General features: G+C 44.8%; 1 protein-coding gene across 2 annotated transcripts in view; it reads right to left on the bottom strand.

The window, feature by feature from the left end:
- DNAAF4 (dynein axonemal assembly factor 4) overlaps positions 1-22,619 on the bottom strand; it is a 46,743-nt gene extending 24,124 nt beyond the window's left edge. The window contains exons 1-5 of one of the 2 annotated variants that reach the window (XM_073652995.1): positions 22,422-22,619; positions 20,310-20,457; positions 18,279-18,412; positions 6,168-6,378; positions 359-480 (exon numbers count right to left, since the gene is read on the bottom strand). In XM_073652995.1, coding sequence (XP_073509096.1) covers positions 359-480; positions 6,168-6,378; positions 18,279-18,412; positions 20,310-20,457; positions 22,422-22,544 — 738 coding nt within the window. In that variant the 5' untranslated portion in view covers positions 22,545-22,619. Of the gene's footprint in view, positions 1-358; positions 484-6,167; positions 6,379-18,278; positions 18,413-20,309; positions 20,458-22,421 lie in introns of both variants that reach the window. The other variant, XM_073652996.1, reaches the window with a different exon arrangement.
- Positions 22,620-22,946: the final 327 nt, after the last annotated feature.

Here is a 22,946-nt window from a genome sequence, read left to right as displayed (position 1 = left end):
TTTTTCCTTTAATAATAAAGACCTTCATTTAAAAACTGCATTTTCCCTGTGTTATCTTTGTCTAATATTTAAATTTGTTTAAGTGTGACAAATATGAAAAAGAATAAGAAATCAGGAAGGGGACAACCACTTTTTCACACCATTGTATATTTCCAGCTAGAGGAAAGGGGGTTAAATTTGCAGGTCTTTTTATCCCAAGAAAACAGAGCACCACACTATAATGCTTAAAAAAAAAACAACAAAAAAAAAAACACCACACTTCTCCAAGACCATCAGTTCGGAGATGACTATTTCAGGTCACCTAAATTCCTGGTAGGACAGGTAAAAAAAAAATTGTACAAGACATTCATTTGCTTACCTCTTCCTCTTCTGCCAACCGAGACTCCCGGACAGCGGTAGGGAAGACTCGAGGGGTAAATTGGATTTTAATGCTGCCACATTTCCTGGTGGGAGGCATGGTCTTTTCAGTCTTGTGTTTTTCTGCTAATGACACACAAAATCACTTGCATAATTTATAGTGCATGCTCACATTTAATCATCATATGTATGTATTAACTTCAATAATCAGAAAGAGGTTGTTAGTCATTAGTGCAGCGCTGTTTTAGTGTGGATTTATCTTCTACAATTTTGATCAATGAGTGGAACAGGCTGCCACGAGAGGTGGTGAGTTCTCCTTCAATGGAAGTCTTCAAACAGAGGCTGGACAGACATCTGTCTGAGATGATCTAGTGAATCCTGCTTTGAGCAGGGGGTTGGACACGATGACCCAGGAGGTCCCCTCCAACTCTACCATTCTATGATAATATAGGAGACTATTTGCTACCATCAAGACTCCATTCCCATCTGCACGAGAGGCTGCACTCAGAGCCTCCATGCAGGCAAACACTTAAAATAATAATCAATGCGACCAAAAAGTCATGGTCACATAGGTGGAATTTGTGTTTTGCTAAATCCTCCAAACATGAGAAAAATTAAAAACCAACTTGAATTCAATTTCTGTAACACAAAGATGAATGCAGTATGCTGTGCCATGCAAATAGCAGGATTTTTCTACATTTTCTGGGATGCCAGATCTTCCTGTTTTTTTTTTATCATCTTACATAGAGGAAAGGCATGACAAAGGGTTGTGCTCTTCAGTGATGAAGTGTGAATTATTTTCTTGAAGACTCATTTATTTCCATCATATACAAGATTATAAATGAGGAAACCAAGCAAACACTTTTAGTACTCTGCAAGATTTCATTGCCGTAGTCTTACTCACGTTTCACCACAAGGGGGCGAGCACAAGCTAATAGAAAATGAAATAAACACCAAAAACTAGTAAAAATTGCTTTTCTGGGTTATTTTAAAGCTTTGCGGACAAACGTTATAACAATGAGCATTTAGTATCCATAAAAACACATTCCATGCACTGCGCTGCTACAGATATTAGCAAAATAAATTACAAGTAATGACAAAAAAAATAGTCAGATGGTGGCAAGGAAATAAAAAAAGTGCTACAAAAAATATCACCAAACCTCAATATTATACGTTTAGCTTTTTTCACACTTCAGTGTAAATGTTCAGTGGCAAAGCCAACTCTATAGGTGACTTCACGCAAAAAAGAAAAAAGGTTTGTCCCACAATTGTTTTTTTTTTTTTTATAAAAGCAATACTGGTCAGAGAGCCCACATATAAATACTAACCACAGAGCCCATAGTAAATGCAAGCGCACAGTATTTGCCTCCTGCTTGCCTACCTGGAAAGCAGACAACTCTGGCTCCTGCCACTATAGGAAGAGTGGACTCTGAACGCTTTTATATAGGTAATGATACAATGAAAGCAAGTTCTCACTCTCCCCAGGTCCACCACCAGCTATCTGCAGCTGCTCTGGTCTTGTTGACAGCTCACATCACCACTGCAGACAATCACTGAGCTTAGCAGCTCTGCAGATGTAGATGGCAAAAGCAACGGAGCTCAGTGATTGACTGCAGCCGAGAAGTGAGCTATCAGCGTAACATCACTACTGCACCGCAAACACTGAGACCAAGAGCCGGTGGAGAACCTGGGAAGGGTGAGCAATTGCTCAGTCTCACCAATTCTTTGCATGTCGATGTCTATATACACAGACTTCAGCAAATCTCAGGTAAACATTGTATTGTAAACAGGAGTATTCCCATCTCCAAGATCCTATCCAATATGTAGTCGGTGTAATAATAATAATACTAATAATAATAGCAAATACCTCCAATTAGAAATGTAGTATAGTTTTTCAGATTCGCTATGTGTTTCCTCATATGTAGACATTGCAGGACCTTAGGTATCCATGGTTATAACCACTGATATAGTGACAGCTAGTTGTCATAACCATGGATACCCAAGCTAATGCAATGCCTGCACATGAGGAAAGAGACATAGTGAATCAGAAAAACTATACTAGTACTACTACTGATAGGATCTTGGAGATGGGAATACCCTTTTAAGGGCCCCTTTTCATTAATTGCATTTTTTTAAGTCCCTTTTGAATTTTGTGAATATTGTGCAATAGAAAAAAATGCTCTTTATTTTTGTCTTTAAACATGTTTTGTGCCTTTTATAGCAAGAAGTTGTATGTTCCATTAAAATGTCATAAGCAACCCTCACATTTATATGAAAATTTTTGCAGTACAAAAAAAAAACAAAAAAAAAACACATTTTGAGGGGGAGATGGAGGAAGGAGCAATTTGTGCAAAAATTTAGCGACTTTAAAAAGTTGTGATTGATGTATCAGCTGAAAAAAATCTGGAAAACAAAATATACGCCTACAATGGTGAACAAAAAGTCAACAGCAGGACAGATATAAATAAAAGACTTCAAAAAAGGTACAAATCCAAAGAAGAAAAATAGGAGCAAAGGAAACACAAGCTTAAAACAATAGAAATTAAACAAAAAAACAGGACGAAAATGCAGATTTTATGTAGTAGGGCAGGTCAATGGTTCAATCTCTCAGCTGTGGTGTGCCCTTCGCCTCCTGTCATTCTGCAAATAGGGGTGCATCTGCAATGCCGGCAGCAGCCACTACACAATGATGGGGCTGTGCTGTTCAACGCTGCAACTGCCAAATCAGTCCAAGCACAGAGCGCTAATGCACGGAGCACAGTGGGGTGTCAGACGTCGAATCCCCACTAATCTAATATTGAGACATATGCAAACAATATAAATATAGTGGAGCAACCCTTTAAGGAACTTTATTGCAGAATTCCATGTATGTGGTGGCATAAGACTTGCGCGTATGGCCCATGCCAGGTTCAGCAGATGTTTAATGACAGCAGAATCTCAGTTTTAATAGCGGGGATCCGCTAATCTCAGCTAGTTAACCCCTTAGATGCAGTGGTCAAAGCTAACTGTGGCTCCTAAGTGGTTTACAGACTGGGGGGGAGGGTCCCTTGTATATCCCAATAAGTACCCGTGCAAGGTGACTGTGGGCTGCCAGCGTTATATCAGTCATTAAGGGGTTACGATGCCTGATTTTGTTGTGGATATTTTGCTCCTTGAGCGGCTTGTTTTAAAGATTCTCATTGTCTGCAGCATTTTGCCCTTTACCTTCAATAACACAAACATAAGGTACAGAAGACTTGAGTCAAAGAAGGGCCAATATCTTGGTCACATGCCCACTCTTCTGTCCATTCCACAGCCCAAAAAGTGTGCTAGTCCGCACTGACAAGACTGTCTCGGCCTGACATCATAACTGTCAGGTTCAGATCCTCTTTTACCGCTAGGTGAAATGAGCAGATTACATTATGGAACAATATATTTTATAAAGGTAACATTGTGAATTATCAACATTCTTATCTGGAAAAGTAGAACTATTCTAACTAGCAAACCAATACACGTCTTGAGTAGAAACAGGAACAATGCAGCACTGCATGCCACAATATAGATCACATAAAAGGCAGGGGGTTGTAAAAGGAAAGCCTGTATATCGTATGGTTGCATTGCATAATAATGCGATGCTCGATAGCCAAACAAAATCATTTTCTGATAGACATACATATACAGTGGGTGAATTATTATTGAACACGTCACCAATTTTCTAATATATTTCTGAAGGTGCTATTGACATGACATTCTCACCAGATGTCGGTAACAACCCATCCAATCCACACAGGCAAAGTAATGAAACCACAGATGTCCATAAACTGTGTTATGTGTAATAATGAGAAATGACACAGGGCAAAAGTATTGAACACATTTACTGAAATGTAATACTTCGTACAAAAGCCTTTGCTGATGATGACCGCTTCAAGACACCTCCTGTATGGAGAAACTAGTCGCAGGCATTGCTCAGGTGTAATTTTGGCCCTTTCTTCCACACAAACACTCTTCAAATCCTAATAGTTATGTGGGCTCCTTCTATAAACTCAGAACTTTAGTTCCTTCCATAAATTTTCTATTGGATTCAGGTCAGGTGATTGGCTGGCCCATTCTAGCAGCTTTATTTTCTTTCTCGGAAACCAGTTGGGAGTTTCCTTGGTTCTGTGTTTGGGATCATTGTCTTGCTGAAATGTCAACCCTCATTCCATCTTCATAATCCTGGTAGATAGCAACAGATTTTTTATCAAGAATGTCTCAGTATATTTGTCTATTCTTCAATTATATGAAGTTTGCCAGTGCCATATGCTGAAAAACGGCCCCATACCATGATGTTTCCACCTCCAATCTTCACTGTTGGTATGGTGTTTTTGGGGTGATATGCAGTGCCTTTTGGCCTCCAAACTTGGGTGTGTATAATGGCATGCAAAGAGTTCAATTTTGGTATCATTCTACCAGACTGCATTCTCCCAGTATTTCACCGGCTTGTCTAAATGTTGTTGAGAAAACTTTAAAAACGTGCTTGAGCATGTTTTTTGTTCAGCAATGGAATCTTGCATGGTAAGTGTGCATACAGGCTATGGAGGTTGAGTGCATTACTTATAGTTTTCTTTGAATCATTTGTACCTGCTGATTCCAGGTTTTTCTGCAGCTCTCCAAAAGTGGTCCTTGGCTCTTGGGCAACTCTTCTGATAATTCTTTTCACTCCTCTGTCTGAAACCTTGTGGGAAGCCCCTGGACATGGCCGTTTATGATAAAATGAAGTTCTTTCCGCTTCCAGATTATGGCCTCAACAGTGCTCACTGAAACCTTCAGTAGTTTAGAAATTGTTCTGTAACCAATGCCATCAGTATGTTTTGCAACAATAAGGTTGTGAAGGTCTCGAGACAGTTCACTGGCTTTACCCATCATGAGAGGTTTCTTGTGTGGCACCTTTTTATAGGTCATCAGTTGAACCAGCTGATATTTTTTCAGTAAGTGGCAGGATTGCTTTTTAATTACTGATAGATTTCAGCTGGTGTAGGGACTTTCCATGACTTTTTGCACCTCTTCCTGTGTTCAATACTATTTCCCTGTGTCATTGTCATTACTAAACATAACTTAATTTATCTATGGTTTGATTTCTTTGCCTGTGTGGGTTGGATGGGTTGTTACTGACATCTGGTGAGAATTTCATGACAATCGCTCCTTTAAAAATATATTTACTTAGAAAATTGGTGACATGTTCAATACTTATTTCACCTGCTATATATGTTTATATGAAGAAGATCCCAATAGACTACCAATGATTTCAAGAAAGAAGAGGCGTAATAATAAATAGCACATGCCCCTTTGTCAATGATCAGACATTTTGATTACTGAATATCTGACACAATGCAATACCTCTGCCAACATAATATTCTTTAGGGGGCTTTATGCCTCAGCTATTCCTACCATACACATGCACATTTGGCTTAATTGAGCTTTCATGTGTTTTTAATGAGAAGCGGGGAAAAAGCGGTGGGCATACACCTCTGATAGAGGCCCGTCTCCTATGAGAACAAAACGAGCAGGAATGTTAAAATCCAATGCGTCTGACCCGTTTCCCCCCAATATCTGCTGTATAGTGAGATTAGAACCCAGCCTTTACATATTAGATAGCTGCCAAAATCAGGGGCTTTGTCCGACATTTATTTATTGTGTATGGTCACTAATAGAATTAAAATTAGTAATAAAAACAGATATATCTTCCCCAGACAGCTTCTTAGTGTCAGTGGCATGTAAGCTAGGGCTACATGGTGCCATCCGTTCCCCGCACATTATTTCTGTATACCATGTGCTTCATGTATTGCAGATACCTTGTACAGAAGGTTTGGCTGAATCTAGACACCTGGATTTATTTATGGCATTCCTCCTTTCTTCTTCTTCCTTTCTCTTTAGCTCCCTCTGGACTTGTCTCTGTTCCTCTTCTATTCTCTGACGCTCCTTAAACTTTTCTAACTGTTCATTTGCTTTCCGTCGCTCCTCTTCTTTCAATTGCTCAATGCATTTTCGTCCTTCTTCATCGATCTAACGAAATAAAAAAATAGTTTTAAATTCCTAAGGTTCATCAGTCTGTTACATCAGGTAGCTATAAAACCGGTCAATTTGTTAAGGTTAATGAAACATATAGCCTAGTTACTCTATGTTCAGTAGCTTCCAGGCCCTTTCATCTCCCAGCTTACAATTTTACATCAATCATTACAAGATCTTCCATTAGATACTATCTAACATACACTTCTCTACAGTGAAATGCAGCACCAAGAAGGAAAAGTTGCAGAGTTATGGAAATCACAGGATCGATTGCATATCATTAACATTTCTAATAAAAAAATGGAAACAAAATTCTCAAAACATCTCAACTTATTCAGTATCAAGTATGACCATCATAGGCAGAAATACACGCACTTACACGCCTTGGCATTCTATCAATGAGGTCATTAATGGTTGTCTGAGTAATGTTCTGCCACGCCGAATGCACTTGGGAAAATCATCAAGATCAGCTGCTGGCAGCTCCTTTTGCAATTGCCTGTCAATGATGTCCCAGATGTGCTCAATGGGAGACAGGTCTGGAGACACTGCAGGCCATGATAGCACATTTGTACCATACAGGCTGCTCACAGTAGCATGAGCAACACGCAGCCTGGTGTTGTGTTGAAAAATGGCTCCTTGGACACTTTGGAGAAATGACCGCACCTCTGGTACCACCACCAAATCAATGTAACATAATATCAATGTAAATTTATTTGGCTATGGTGAAGTATCAGAAAGCAGTTTAAGAAAAACTATTCCTCACTTTATTAATTTAGATTCTGTCCATAGATAATTCGGCAGTGCGTTCACGTCTCAGTCCAAAAAACAGCATTCAGAGTTGCCCCTAACGAAGCCAATAATTTGTATAAGGCAAATGGAATCTAAAGTATGACCATATATATATAGCAATGGAGCATTGTAAGCAGCAATACAGATTATATACATGACATGGGTTTTATAAAAGGGGAATGTAACCTCTACATTTCATGATTTCGTTGTATAGTGTGTGCTACAATGCGATGCTTTACAACCAATTATTTTTTTATATTTCTAGTTACATGTAAGAGAATCACATTACACCGCCATGAATTTCCAGTGTATTATTGAATAAAATAGAGTCTCTCGCTGTGAAGGACCTGTGCTGCATGACGCAGATGACCGAAGGATTGTAATCGGCCCTTTGTAATGATAAATATCTCCTGTGATGGCGCTGTTGCATTTACGCTGTGTTCACACGTAACGCAAATGCAACATTTTTTCTGCTGCTTTATACCTACAGGTATCCACACCAAAATATGCAATAACAATCTTCTCACAGGTTGCTAGCCAGCGTGAACTGAAACCAATGGACTTTCTGCCAGCATTTTATATGCTGGTGGGTTAACTCACTTAAAGGGCGTGGTTTTAGGGGAATGACATAGTGATGGGAGGGACGTCATTCCCCATACCTCCACCTCAGGGTGTGGCTGAGCATAGCATTTAAAACTCAGTCCTGTTTTTTTTCTCTGGGTTGTGTCTGGAGAGGCAAGGTCTCCAGACTGGTCAGCCATAGCTCAGGAGGGAGCTGAAGGCTGGACATTGCCCACACATGTTAACTGCACACACATATGGACTGTGCCACAGTTTATCTTTTGTTTTGTTGTTTTGCCAAGTAAGGATGTGCTTATTTTGCTGGAGTGCAGAGCTTTATGGTGTTTATAAAGCCTGCAAAGAAAACCTGGGTTCCTGAGTCTACTTCCAGAAGCGGTTGAGTGAGGCGTCATACCACAGTTGGTGGAGAATGCGGGCAAGATTCCAGGAACACGTGTACCTGCCACAGAGACCAGTGGATGTCCTGGGTAAAGGCCGCCAGCCAGCCAGAGAAGTCCGGCAGCATGGAGGAGCTCATAAAGCACCTGATACAAAGCCAGCAGAGCATGCAGCAGATCATGCAGCAGACCCAGCAGAGCAGCGACAGCAGCAACAGGAACAGCAGCAGGAGACAAACTCCTGATACAGCAAATCCAGCAGCAGCAACGACAGATGGAGCTCCTAGCAGGGGAGATCCGTGGCAAGACATCCGCTCCACCCTCAGATCCAGGTGAGGATGCACACGTCAGGAAACCGGTAAGGAGAACCTTACAGAAGATGACCCCGGGGGATGACGTTGAGGTGTTCCTGACTGTTTTTGAAAGGGTGGCGGAACGGGAGAGATTACCTCAGGAGCAGTGGGCGGAGGTTCTGGCGCCATATTTGACCGGGTAGCCGCAGAAGGCTTATTACGATCTGACTTTGCAAGACGCGAAGGAGTACACGAAATTAAAAACAGAGATATTGGCATGCTCAGGAGTGACTATGTCTGTCAGCGCGCAAAGGGTCCACCACTGGGCATATGCTGGCGACAAACCTCCAAGCTCACAAATGTTCGACTTGTTACATCTAGTCCAAAAGTGGCTACAGCCAGAGTCTTCCACTCCTCCCCAGATGGTTGAGCGTGTGGTGATGGACAGGTTCATCCATTCCCTACCCAGGCCAGGGCGACTCTCGGAATGCGGACGACCTTGTGGGCCTGGTAGAGAGGTACCAAGTGGTCGAAAAATCCCTAGGGAAACCCGACATAATCACCTCCCCCTACTGGAGTGCCCAAAAGGGGGCATGTTCACCACGGAAGGGGTTCAGAGCCATAACTGGGGGGGCGTCCAACTTCCACTGGAGGTGCCGCAAGGATTGTTGTTAAGGATGTGATCTGTTGGCGGTGTCGCAATCCGGAACACGTAGCCACCCAGTGTCATACGTCTGCTGAGCCAATGGACTGCAGCCTAGGCAGACGATGTTCATATTATGCTTACCCAGCCTGCAATGTGGACTGTCAACCCAGCGAGGGCCCACAGGCGTGTGCCGTATCCGTTAACGGAGTGATGGTCCTGGGGCTGTTGGACTCAGAGTCTGGTAACCTTAATCAGTGCCACCCTTCCCCACCAGGTGATCCCTGCCAAATCTGTGGGCCTAAGCTGCATACATGGGGATGCCAAGAACTACCCGGTGGCCAGAGTGACAGTTGGAACATACTGTGGCGCCCAATCCCAAGAGGTCGGGGTGGTCAGGGACCTGATACATCCCGTCATTTTGGGGCGTGATTTTCCCTTGTTCTAGGACTTGTGGGGGAAGGGATCCAGACAGAGTCCTGTGGAAAAAAGCCAGGACCCTAGAGAAATACCCCAGTCGACATCGGAAGTGGATGAGTTCCCACTATGTGTCCTTGTCGGCGACGAGGACGAGACTGTGTCCGAGTTGGTTGACCTCCCTGAATTAAAGGTGCCTGGAGAGAATTTTGGGTCAGCTCAGGTTCGGGACTTGACCTTGTAAGGGGCGTGGGATAATGTTACTGTTTATAATGGTGTTGCTCAAGAGCCGGGGGTGGACACCAGGTAGCCACACTTTGCAGTTCAGGGGGAGCTATTATACCGGGTGACCAAACTAAAAAGTGAAGAGGTAGTTGAACAGTTGTTAGTTCCAGGTTCATACCGTCAGGGGATATTAAACATGGCACACTCACATATTCTGGGGGGACACCTAGGGGTTGAGAAAACCCAGGAGAGAATAATAAGGAGGTTTTATTGGCCAGGAAGTTATCGGGAAATCTTAAACTATTGTAGGTCCTGCCCCACCTGCCAGATAACCACGTCCACCTCCCACGTCCGTAGTCCCTTAGTTCCACTACCTGTCAGAGGTTCCCTTTGAGAGGATTGCTATGGACCTCGTGGGTCCCTCAGTTAAATCGGCCCGGGGCCACCAATACATCCTGGTGGTCATGGACTATGTGACCCGGTACCCCTAAGGAACTCGTCCAGTAAAAGTATAGCCCGAGAGCTAGTTCACATTTTCGCTTGGACAGGTCTGCCAAAAGAGATTTTGACAGACCAAGCAACCCCCTTCATGAGCAAGGTGATGAAGGAGATATGCAGAGTCCTTCAGATTGCCCAGATTCAGACCTCCGGTTATCATCCGAAGACGGACGGCTTAGTAGAATGCTTCAATAAGACCTTAAAGGCGATGCTCAGGAAGGTCGTTGAAAAGGATGGGCGAGACTGGGACTACCTGCTCCCATTTCTGCTTTTCTCTGTCAGAGAAGTTCCTCAAGCCTCCACTGGCTTCTCTCCATTTGAGCTCCTGTATGGACGGCATCCAAGAGGTCTCCTACACATCGCCAAGGAAACCTGGGAGGCCGAGGTCACGCCCCAAAGGAGCATCATCGAACATGTCGCCCAGTTACAGGAGAGAATGGCGAAGGTGATGCCCATCGTGAAGGAACATCTCCTCAAGGCGCAGGAAGCTCAGGCGAGGGTGTATAACCGGTCGGCAAGGCTGAGACAGTTCTAACCTGGGGATCGCGTCCTGGTTCTTATTCCCACCGTTGAAAGTAAGTTTCTGGCCAAGTGGCAAGGCCCATATGAGGTGGTGGAGAAGCTCGGTGAAGTGAACTACGGAGTCCACCAGCCTGGCCGAAGAAAGCCATACCAGGTGTACCATGTAAACCTCCTCAAGCCGTGGCGATATCGGGAACCCGTGGGAACTCCTTGCCTGGGAGCCACTCCTGAAGGCCAGGTGGAAGATGTCACAATAGCGGAGACCCTTTCGCCAGCCCAGAAGCAACAGTGTCGAGAACTGCTTCAGCAGAATCGGGACCTGTTCTCAGCCGGGTCATACCCAGGTGGTAGAACATGATATGCTAACAGAGCCGCATATAAGGGTGAACCAGAAGCCATACAGGATTCCTGAAGCACGCCGGGAGGTGATCTCGGCCGAGGTAAAGAGGATGTTAGACCTCGGTGTGATAGAGGAGTCAAAGAGTGGATGGTCGAGCCCCATCGTCCTCATGCCAAAACCCAATGGAGAGTGAAGATTTTGTAATGATTACCGCCGGCTGAATGAGGTGTCCAAGTGTGACGCGTACCCGATGCCCCGTGTCGATGAACTCATCGAGAGGCTTGGACCGGCGAGGTACATCACCACTCTGGACCTGTCGAAGGGCTACTGGCAGATCCCCATGTCCCAGACGGCCAAGGAGAAGACGGCTTTCTCAACACCTGATGGGTGCTTACAATACACTCGGATGCCGTTCGGACTACAGGGGGCCCCAGCCACCTTCCAGAGGGCTATGGATCGGATCCTAGCCTCACATAAGAAGTATGCCGCAGCCTACCTTGACGACATTGTAGTCTTTAGCCCAGACTGGGCAAGTCATCTACCTAAACTACAGGCAGTTCTGGATGCTCTAAGGAAGGCGGGATTTACAATAAATCCAAAAAATGCACCGTTGGAAAAGAGGAGGCCAAGTACTTGGGCTATGTCGTTGGGAGAGGCGAAATAAAGCTGCAAGTTAATAAAGTGGAGGCAATCCAGACCTGGCCGAAACCGCTCTCCAAGTAAGTGAGAGCATTCCTGGGAATGGTGGGATATTACCGGCGGTTTATCCCAAATTTTGCCATGATGGCCGCGCCACTGACGGATGTTCTAAAAGGCACCAGATCAACCATGGTAAAGTGGACGGAGGAAACAGAGACTGCGTTTCAACTGTTGAAGTCAGCACTGTGTAAACAGCCGATCCTGGTCGCACCAGACTTCAAGAAAGAGTTTGTGGTCCAGACAGACGCTTCAGAGGTTGGTCTAGGAGCCGTACTCTCTCAAGAGATAAATGGAGAAAAACATCCCATTCTCTATCTGAGCCGGAAGCTTTCGTCCTGCGAGAAAACTACGCAATAGTAGAAAAAGAGAGTCTAGCCATAAAGTGGGCCGTAGATACACTAAGATACTACCTACTAGGCCGGAAGTTTAAGTTGGTATCAGACCATGCCCTGTTGAGATAGTTGAGGGAAAAGAGGGGTAAAAATGCCAGGGTAACTAGATGGTTCCTAGCTCTTCAGGACTTCAACTTTCACGTAGAGCATAGGCCCGGGAAGTTACACGGGAACGCTTATGCCCTTTCTAGAATTCTCTGTCTGGTATCGGAAGGTGCCAAAACCCCCGGCTTTGGGCAGGGGGGGGGGGGGATATGTGACAGAGTCACTGGTATGATATATGAGGGGAGGTATGTGTCGCACAGGTTGCTAGCCTGTGTGAACTGAAACCAGTGGACTTTCCGCCAGCTGTTACGCTCGCGCCCGGACTGACTGGCGTGAGCGTGATTAGTGATCCCACTGTACCATGAACCGAGGAGTGCCTGGAGGGGTGACTCGCCCAGGGGGATGGGGACAACTCGGTACCCGGGCCTTTGCCTGGCCTTGGGGATGTCGCGGTGGTCGGCTCCCGGGCCCGTACCCTGGGGTCAGCTTTTAAAAGGGTTGATTGGTTTGCTAATTTTATGGAAGTTCGTGACGCCACCTGTGTTTTCTGGTGAGAATCACCAGCGCTGCGGCTGTTCGCTGAGGCCGGTGATAAGGCAGCTCGATGGTATAGCTCCCCACAGGTGGAGCTAGGCCTCAGGGCAGTGTATGGAGAGAGGGATGCAGGACAGGCGAGACACAGCCAGGTCAGAGCAAGAACAGGGACAGACACGATAGTCACTTCAGTACCTTTTACTGGTGGTGATTCAGGCACATCCCAGAGCACTGTAGGGTGAAGGGTGCATATCAGGATCCTCCCCAATGAGCGGGTGTAGGGCCTCCTGTTTCTTGCCTCTGCGTAGTACGTTTCTGACCTGCCTGAAGCTAAGCCTAACTTTATCTCTGTCCTGCACCGGCTGACGTTGTGGTAGGGCCTTCTCTTGGAGTGCCCGCTCCCAGCTTACGGGGCCTATGTGTCTCCTGGCTCTGTTACGTATCAGCTCTTTGGTGATCCTGGGACCTGTAGTTCTCCAGGGATTCTGGTTATGCCTTACTGGGTCGTAGAGATCCCGGTAAGCTCGGACCCGGTGTCCGGTATATGTTTCGGGGTGAGCTGGGTAAGCTCCTCTGCCCCCACTGCTACTCACTTTCCACTCGCCTTCGGCCGTGCTCGGGCCCTCACTAGGCTACACACACACTGCAGCCAGGACGCTGCTCTTCTTCGCCGCTCTCAGAGTGTCGGTACACTCCTAGCTCTCTATCCTGAGCTCTGAGCGAATTCTAGTCTGGACTCACTCCTCAGACTGTACTGAACTCTTTCTGCAGGAACTGCTAGGCTCTGGCTCGACTGCACTGACTCCTTCTGTGTCTGAGCAGGAACTCCCTAGCTGCTCTGTACTCTAGCAGGCTAGGAACACTCTCTGCCTAGCTCCACCTTCCCTTTTATATCCCTAACGGGCTCCCTCTGGTGGTCTGAGGTGGAAGGTGGAGGTGTGTGAATGCTTATGGGGGCCTCTTGTGGAGGATTCCATTAATGCACTCTTCTAGGATCTGTGGTACCAAGCGCAGCTGGGCGCCACAGGGGCGTAACTAAGTATTAACCCGATCCGACCAAGGTCGCACGGCGGCTAGTCGACTCCTTGGACCAAGGAGGAACCGAGCAGAGGGACCAGGTGCGACTCCAGGTCAGACCCCGGTCACAGTTGTTGACCCACACCAGGGAATGCAGGAACAGGCAGGTTAGACTGGCATACAGGCAGGTGGGTATTGGCAAGTACGGCTGGTATGCAGACAGGTGGGTACTGGCAAGTACGGCTGGTATGCAGACAGGTGGGCACTGGCAAGCACGGCTGGTATGCAGACAGGTGGGCACTGGCAAGCACGGCTGGAGTGCAGACCGGGAGGTACTAGCAGGTTGGAGCGCAGGATGGATAGGGTCCAGTACAGATTGGGAGACAGGTACAGAGCCGCAGATGCGGTAGACAAGCAGAGTAAACCGAAACCGCCGGAGCGGAGGACAAGGCAGAGCAGAGAGGAACTGCTGGTGCGGTGAGCAAGCAGAGTGGAGCGAAAACCGCAGGTGCGGTGGGCAAGGCAGAGCAGAGCGGAACCGCCGGAGCAGTGGACAACACAGAGCAGAGAGAAACCGAAGGTGCGGTGGACAAGGCAGAGCAGAGAGAAACTGCCGGAGCGGTGGGCAAGGCAGAGCAGAGAGAAGCCGCCGGAGCGGTGGGCAAGTCAGTGCCTTCAGTGTGAATGTACAGTTTTCAAAGTCATGAAAATACAGAAAAATCTTTAAATGAGGTGTGTCCAAACTTTTGGTCTGTACTGTACACACACACTGTGTGCAGAATTATTAGGCAAATGATTATTTTGATCACATGATACTTTTTATACATGTTGTCCTACTCCAAGCTGCATAGTCTTGAGAGCCATCTACCAATTAAGTAAATCTGGTGATCTGCATCTCTGTAATGAGGAGGGGTGTTGACTAATGACATCAACACCCTATAAAAGGTGTGCTTAATTATTAGGCAACTTCCTTTCCTTTGGCAAAATGGGTCAGAAGAGAGATTTGACGGGCTCTGAAAAGTCCAAAATTGTGAGATGTCTTGCAGAGGGATACAGCAGTCTTGAAATTTCCAAACTTTTGAAGCGTGATCACCGAACAATCAAGCGTTTCATGGCAAATAGCCAACAGGGTCGCAAGAAGCGTGTTTGCCAAAAAAGGCGCAAAATAACTGCCCATGAATTGAGGAAAATCAAGTGTGAAGCTGCCAAGATGCCAATAGCCACCAATTTTGCCATATTTCAGAGCAGCAACGTTACTGGAGTATCAAAAAGCACAAGGTGTGCGATACTCATGGACATGGCCAAGGTAAGGAAGGCTGAAAAACGACCACCTCTGAACAAGAAACATAAGATAAAACGTCAAGAATGGGCCAAGAAATAACTTAAGACTTATTTTTCAAAGGTTTTATGGACTGAGGAAATGAGAGTGACTCTTGATGGGCCAGATGGATGGGCCAGAGGCTGGATCAATAAAGGGCAGAGAGCTCCACTCCAACTCAGACGCCAGCAAGGTGGAGGTGGGGTACTGGTATGATCAAAGATGAACTTGTGGGACCTTTTCGGGTTGAGGATGGAGTGAAGCTCAACTCCCAGACCTACTGCCAGTTTCTGGAAGACAACTTCTTCAAGCAGTGGTACAGGAAGAAGTCGGTATCGTTCAAGAAAAACATGATTTTCATGCAGGACAATGCTCCATCACCTGCATCCAACTACTCCACAGCGTGGCTGGCCAGTAAAGGTCTAAAAGAAGAAATAATAATGACATGGCCCCCTTGTTCACCTGATCTGAACCCCATAGAGAACCTGTGGTCCATCATAAAGTGTGAGATCTATAGGGAGGGAAAACAGTACACCTCTCGGAACAGTGTCCGGGAGGCGGTGGTGACTGCTGCACGCAATGTTGATCGAAAACAGATCAAGCAACTAACAGAATCTATGGATGGAAGGCTGTTGAGTGTCATCATAAAGAAAGGTGGCTATATTGATCACTAATTTTTTTGGTTTTTGCTTTTGCATGTCAGAAATGTTTATTTCTAAATTTTGTGCACTGATATTGGTATACCTGGTGAAAATAAACAAGTGAGATGGGATTATATTTGGTTTTTATTAAGTTGCCTAATAATTCTGCACAGTAATAGTTACCTGCACAAACAGATATCCTCCTAAGATAGCCAAATCTAAAAAAACAAAACACTCCAACTTCCAAAAATATTAAGCTTGGATATTTATGAGTCTTTTGGGTTGATAGAGAACATAGTTGTTGATCAATAATAAAAATAATCCTATAAAATACAACTTGCCTAATAATTATGCACACAGTGTATACATATACACACATATACACAACCCCTGGCAAAAATTATAGAATCACCGGGCTCGGAGGATGTTCATTCAGTTGTTTAATGTTGTTGAAAAAAAAGCAGATCACAGACATGGCACAAAACTAAAGTAATTTCAAATGGCAACTTTAGGGCTTTAAGAAACACTAAAAGAAATCAAGATTAAAAATGTGGTACTCAGTAAGGGTAATTTTTTTCAGACCAAGCAGAGGGAAAAAATTATGGAATCACCCTGTAAATTTTCATTTCCAAAACTAACACCTGCATCAAATTAGATCTGCTCGTTAGTCTGCAACTAAAAAGGAGTGATCACACCTTGGAGAGCTGTTGCACCAAGTGGACTGACATGAATCATGGCTCCAACCCGAGAGATGTCAATTGAAACAAAGGAGAGGATTATCAAACTCTTAAAAGAAGGTAAATCATCAGGCAATGTTGCAAAAGATGTTGGTTGTTCACAGTCAGCTGTGTATAAAATCTGGACCAAATACAAACAACATGGGAAGGTTGTTAAAGGCAAACATAGTGGTACACCAAGGAAGACATCAAAGCGTCAAGACAGGAAACTTAAAGCAATATGTCTCCAAAACAGGAAATGCACAACAAAACAAATGAGGAACGAATGGGAGGAAACTGGAGTCAATGTCTGTGACCGAACTGTAAGAAACCGCCTAAAGGAAATGGGATTTACATACAGAAAAGCTAAACAAAAGCCATCATTAACACCTAAACAGAAAAAAAACAAGGTTACAATGGGCTAAGGAAAAGCAATCGTGGACTGTGGATGACTGGATGAAAGTCATATTCAGTGATGAATCGCGAATCTGCATTGGGCAAGGTGATGACGCTGGAACTTTTGTTTGGTGCCGTTCCCATGAGATTTATAAAGATGACTGCATGAAGAGAACATGCAAATTTCCACAGTCATTGATGATATGGGGCTGCATGTCAGGTAAAGGCACTGGGGAGATGGCTGTCATTACATTTTCAATAAATGCCCAAATTTACATTGATATTTTGGACAGTTTTCTTATCCCATCAATTGAAAGGATGTTTGGGGATGATGACATCATTTTTCAAGATGATAATGCATCCTGCCATAGAGCAAAAACTGTGAAAACATTCCTTGAAAGAAGACACATAAGGTCAATGTAATGGCCTGCAAATAGTCCAGATCTCAATCCAATTGAAAATCTTTGGTGGAAGTTGAAGAAAATGGTCCATGACAAGGCTCCAACCTGCAAAGCTGATCTGGCAACAGCAATCAGAGAAAGTTGGAGCCAGATTGATGAACAGTACTGTTTGTCACTCATTAAGTCCATGTCTCAGAGACTGCAAGCTGTTATTAAAGCCAGAGGTGATACAACAAAATACTAGTGATGTATTGGAGTTTTCTTTTGTGTGTTTGTTTTTCATGATTCCATAATTTTTTCCTCAGAATTTAGTGATTCCATAATTTTTTCCCTCTGCTTGGTCTGAGAAAAATTACCCTTACTGATTACCACATTTTTTATCTTGATTTCTTTTAGTGTTTCTTAAAGCCCTAAAGTTGCCATTTGAAATTACTTTAGTTTTGTGCCATGTCTGTGGTCTGCTTCTTAACAACATTAAGCAACTGAATGAACATCCTCCGAGCCCGGTGATTCCATATTTTTTGCCAGGGGTTACACACACACACACACACACACACACACACACTTCTTTTTCAGGCTCCCTATAGGAGTCTATAGAGAAAAAAAAAAAGCATTAAAGGGGTTGCCCGGTCTACAATGACTCTGTGACTGCAGACTTGTGAATCCTCCCAGCGTACGCACTGTGAACTGCAAGGATTAGCCGTTCTCTGTCCCAGGAATGGCGGTCAAGTATGTGATATGCATACTCCCGGGCAGAACCCGACTAATGGGCGCAGCCTCGCTCAATACACTTATTGAGTTTTTACTGTGGTTTTTTTATGCATTTTCCCCATTTATTTGACGCATTTTTGGTGCACATTTGAAGCAGTGATTTTAATGCACTTTTTTTAGTACAGAAAAGCTTCTGATTCTGCCCTTAAAACTGCAGCTTTCCCTACAGCTTACAGCTAATTGCTGGTGGTCCCAGTTGGTATTCACTTGATCTCTCAGAGGCTTAATATGGCGTACCAGTGTGTGCGCTCATTGGACATAACAGATTGGTTTACTCTTACCTTCATCATGACCTCTAGGGAGTATTTCTCATTTTCTCTTTTTCTCACAGCTTTGGACTGAGCCTCCTCCTTGGCTTTCTCTTGTACCCTTGTGATGGCTTTCTCTCTAAGTATTTGCATTGCCTCCTTATTGACTAAAGACAAAATTATTGTTATTAAATGAGATGTCCAGCCAAAAAAATATACATAAACCTTATTAAAGGAGATGCCCAGTCCCCCCAAAATATACATAAACAAGGTTTAAGAGGTTAATTAGATAACTTAGTAACCTAGATCAATGAGGCCCGGTGCCCCAATAATCAGGAATTTTTTGTGGCTCTGGGTCTCAGGAGCTCCACACAAGACAGCATTCCCTGTGTGGGCACATGACCAGTGCTGTGTGTAAAAGGGCTGGCTAACTGCTAATATCAATACCTATGCCAGCCCCCCCTATGTCTAGGCATCGGCCCTGATAGAGAAGGGGGCTGACTTAGCTACTGAAATTGGTCAACTGGCCCCCTTCACCCACAGCAATAGTTGCAAGCTGAGACCCGAAACGTCCTATGCCAAGTACAGGACCAGAGTGAATACTGGATGATAAGGGCCCGTGCAAGTTATATGTTAGAGCTCATTAAATGTTATTTTATTGGGCAGACAACCCCATTAACCAAACCATATGTTACAAGTAACTTAATTAGGATTAGGCAGCAGAATCCAAGCTGCTGCTTACTGTGTATAAACTGCAGATGACATGCAGACTTTCCTACAACAGCCTGTAGTCTGCTGCTGGTCAGTGAAATAGCCAAAACTTGGCTAGGCTTTTATTCTATTTTTTTTTTACATTACACTAGTGAACTTCGAATTAAGCAGCTCCCTATATATTTCTATACAGATTATCAGTGTCCTGTAGCCAACTACATCTAATGAAAATGTATTTCTATGTAGCCGTCACTTTCAGGTCAGGAGAGTCGCCGGCCAGTAAGAGGATTGCGATGCGATCCTCGGGCATACGGCAGTCCGATCAGTGGCGCCAGTGCAGATGGGTGAACATTCATTTGCCATTTACATACGCTTGACTACTATTAGTATACTACACACAAAAAAAAAAAATAATAATAAAAAAAAAAATCGCCTGACAGATTTCCTTTAAAGGGTTACTAAACAACTGACAGAGCCATCACCATAGATGTGAATAATGCCTTATGTAGCCATATTAATGGACATATACCAAACAGATATTGTACAAGTATCTCTGTAGCTTTATATGTGGCTATGCATGTGTTTTCAGGAGCATACCGTTACTTTGCTTCAGGACTTCCTGATTGCTGGGGTCGGTGCGCCCTCGATGACTGGCAGTTCGGACATGGCGGTGCAGCTGGACCGAGTTGTGGTCTCCCATGCTGTAAGCGCAGGCGGTTTTGCCTCCGCAACATCAGAGGAGCACACGGGCACTGATCCAGCCAGCTTCAGAGCAGCGCTCCTAAGCTCTAAAACAAAGAGCTACCCTCCTTGCCTAAGAGATTGGCCATCGACTGCAGAGGCGGCCGGTAACGTGGGCAACAAGCAATAAAGTATAAAATTAAGAATCTTTCTGTTTTTGAGACGTAAATTACAAAATTGCTTGGTTTTATAAGCACTTTGCACTTTTAACCATTTAACAATTGGAGAAGCCCCTTTAAACAAAGATTAGAACTTTACAAAGGCTCAATTTATTTAAGTAAAATTCCTTTTTTTAAAAAACTTTTACAATAAGTACAGACTTATTGGATTTTTCAGTTATTTCAGCCGCTGTGATTGGACCTGTGCTGTAATAAACGGGATTATTTTGGTTCTAAAGGCAACTTGCGTATATACTGCAGCCTCTACCACGTATGGACACAAAGCTCCAGCTATGGTTTTGTGAGTTTATCATGGTACTCTTCCACCTCAGACCGCCCCCGCAGAATACTGCACCTATCTAATGTGGAGAAGGGGCATATGGGCAAATGCCACCTCTGCACCGCCATTGCCACCCATCAATAGGTCCTTATGGCAAGTTCATCCAGCACCTACCGTTCACCAGGGACAGCGACTCCCAGACACAGGGCTCCTGCTTGTACAGGGTGAACAGGATGACTCCATTTCCAATCTTTGTGATGCTTCTGTCTACATCAATCGCTGCAAAGAGGAAAACTTCAAACAGGAAAGGCGGGAAATTCACCTGCGTGCCAGAAAGCTAAAATCAGACAGGTTTTCGGAAACATTTTATTAGAATTTTCATAGACATTTAACATGCAGAAAAAAAAAAATACAGAGTTAAGTCACAATTATGGATCCAAAACAAAGGGTTAATTGCGATCTGCTGGTAATAACAAAGGCTGGTGAGCTGTGGTCTCTTATCCCCATCACTGTAACAACATTGTAGAAGAACAAGACGACTCCTGGGTAAGGCGAGCGCCATCTTTTCATTCCTTCTGGAGAACTATGTTATAGCTCAGAAATAGCTCTGGGAAGAGACCGGGAAATTTAAAGAGCTCCTGTTTTCAGGTGTAAAGTCACCCTTTTTCTCTTATTTCATTCCTGCTGCTCTTCTAAGTATGCCTATTTTTGTAAATCGGCCATATGGTTGCAGAGATATGGGCCTTTTCATTTGGTTCAATTTTTATGGTCTTCATATGGGAGCGTGACTCACAGGATCCTCGGGGGGGGGGGGGTGGTTTATAGGCTGCTTTGCATAATTATTTTGTGGGGCATGCCCCATTGATAAAGACCATATAAATTATCACAAAATAAAAAGGTCCATATATATTTATAACTGTATGGCGGATTTAAAAGAAAAAAAAAAGGAACACCCTGAAGCAGCAGGAATAATATATGAGAAAACACTGACCACTTTTGACCTGGTGCCAGGTCATCTTTAATGCCCTAAATATTAAATCATTTTTGCCTTTGATGACCACATCTTTGTATATTTCTAAATGGGTTTTCCACTATTATAATGATGACCTAACCTTAGGAATGGTCAAGAATATCAGATTGGAGGGGGTTCAACAGCCGACACCCCCAAAAATCAGCTGTTAGTGGATGTGAGCCATGTATGGAGCAGATCTCCACCGCTCACGTCACTGATCCTCTGCTACTTCGGATTCTGACACTTCCCATCGAGCCGATACTAAGACCAGCTGAGGGAATTGAGGAAGCGTCCAAGAGTCGGTTCAGAAGAGTTCTCTCTGGAGGGTGTAGTCCTCCCCTCTGTGACCCTACAAGTCACCGCCCGGCAGCTTCTGAAACTAGTCAAACAGTGGGATCTTGTGACCTGCGCACAGGTTAGTTTTCTTACAGTGTGGTCTCGAAAGAACAGGGAGATCTCATAGTATCATGCTGCCAGCGTCATAGAGGGAAGGACTACACACCCCAGAGAGAACTCTTCTGAACCGCCCTCTTGGACCACAAACATAATTGCCAAAAAAAAGCATATCTCCACAACCGATGCACTAACTGCAAAAGGAAAATGGCAGATTCTCAGCATGAGGATTTTAGTAAGGTAATAAATTCATTTTTTTTTTTTTTTTTTGGACATATGACAGGTTTTCTTTAAAGGGAACCTGACAGCTGATCAATGCTTCCTAAACCACTGCAGGGATGAGACCAGGCTTTTCCCAGCACCACTCCAGGTGATTGACAGGTCTCTCACTATAGGGCAGACCGGAAGCAGAGACAGCATTACTTCTGCAGCACAGAGGGATGGATGAGGACAGGAGGACAGAAGGTGGGTGGATGGGCAGCTAAGAGGACGCTACAGCAGGCTACAGGGCAGCGCCTGCAATCTCTATGGTAAAGAGCCTGGGAGTGCTGCGCTCCTTACTGGGCACATCTGGGAGACTGCAGCAGAGACTGGTAACCTAGGCAACAAGCTGTAAACAATAAATCCCTCTGCTCCTGAGAACAGAGATGAGGTAAATTGCACAGTTGCTTGTTTGCACTTTTTTTTCTCCATTTAAGAAGATGAGCCAAGCCCTTTAAGATGCACTGTGGCACGGGGCGAGCAGGAGACTGGCAGCAGCCATATTGCATGCCATGGGGCTGAGCCTGGCAGTGATGGCCGTGTGTACAGCGCTCCAGCCCATGTTGCTCCCTGTAGCGCTCTCTGGCGGTCCCAGGCTGCAGTGCGCTCCCGTTACTCACCTTGACGTAGTGCTCGGTGCACAGGACGCTGCTGGCGCCGGCGGCCGCTCCCTTCAGCGGCACCGAGATGTAGATCTCCTTCTCCGTCTGCTGCCAGCTGTGCTCCCTCACGGTGATCGGCATCCTCGCCACCACGCTGGACACTTGTTGCCACTGACAACAGACAACATCCTGTCCTGCACTTCCGGTCTCTCCAGTCACTCAGCTGATTGGTGACCGCAGCCGAGAACTACAAGTCCCGGCATTCCCTGCACACGTCCTTATATTCCAGTGATGTCCTCGTGCTGGTGACAGGTTATTAACCCCTTGCACCTGTGTGATGCTTCGCTTTTCATTATGTCGTGTTTGCGGTTCGTATATGAGATTTACCTGACTTTTAGCTGCTTACTCCCTTCCCACTGGGCACTTTTCATTTCTAACTCTCCTTCCCACAGCCAGAACTGGCAAAACAGGAAACACAGAAAAAAAATCCAAGTAAAGTTATTATTTTAAATAAAAAAGAATCCCCCATTGTTTTCTGCTTCT

The sequence above is a fragment of the Phyllobates terribilis genome, unplaced genomic scaffold, assembly GCF_046119375.1.
Source record: "Phyllobates terribilis strain yellow unplaced genomic scaffold, ASM4611937v1 Scaffold_11__3_contigs__length_659146591, whole genome shotgun sequence".
NCBI lineage: Eukaryota > Metazoa > Chordata > Amphibia > Anura > Dendrobatidae > Phyllobates > Phyllobates terribilis.
This window is presented reverse-complemented; position numbering and strand designations above follow the sequence as displayed.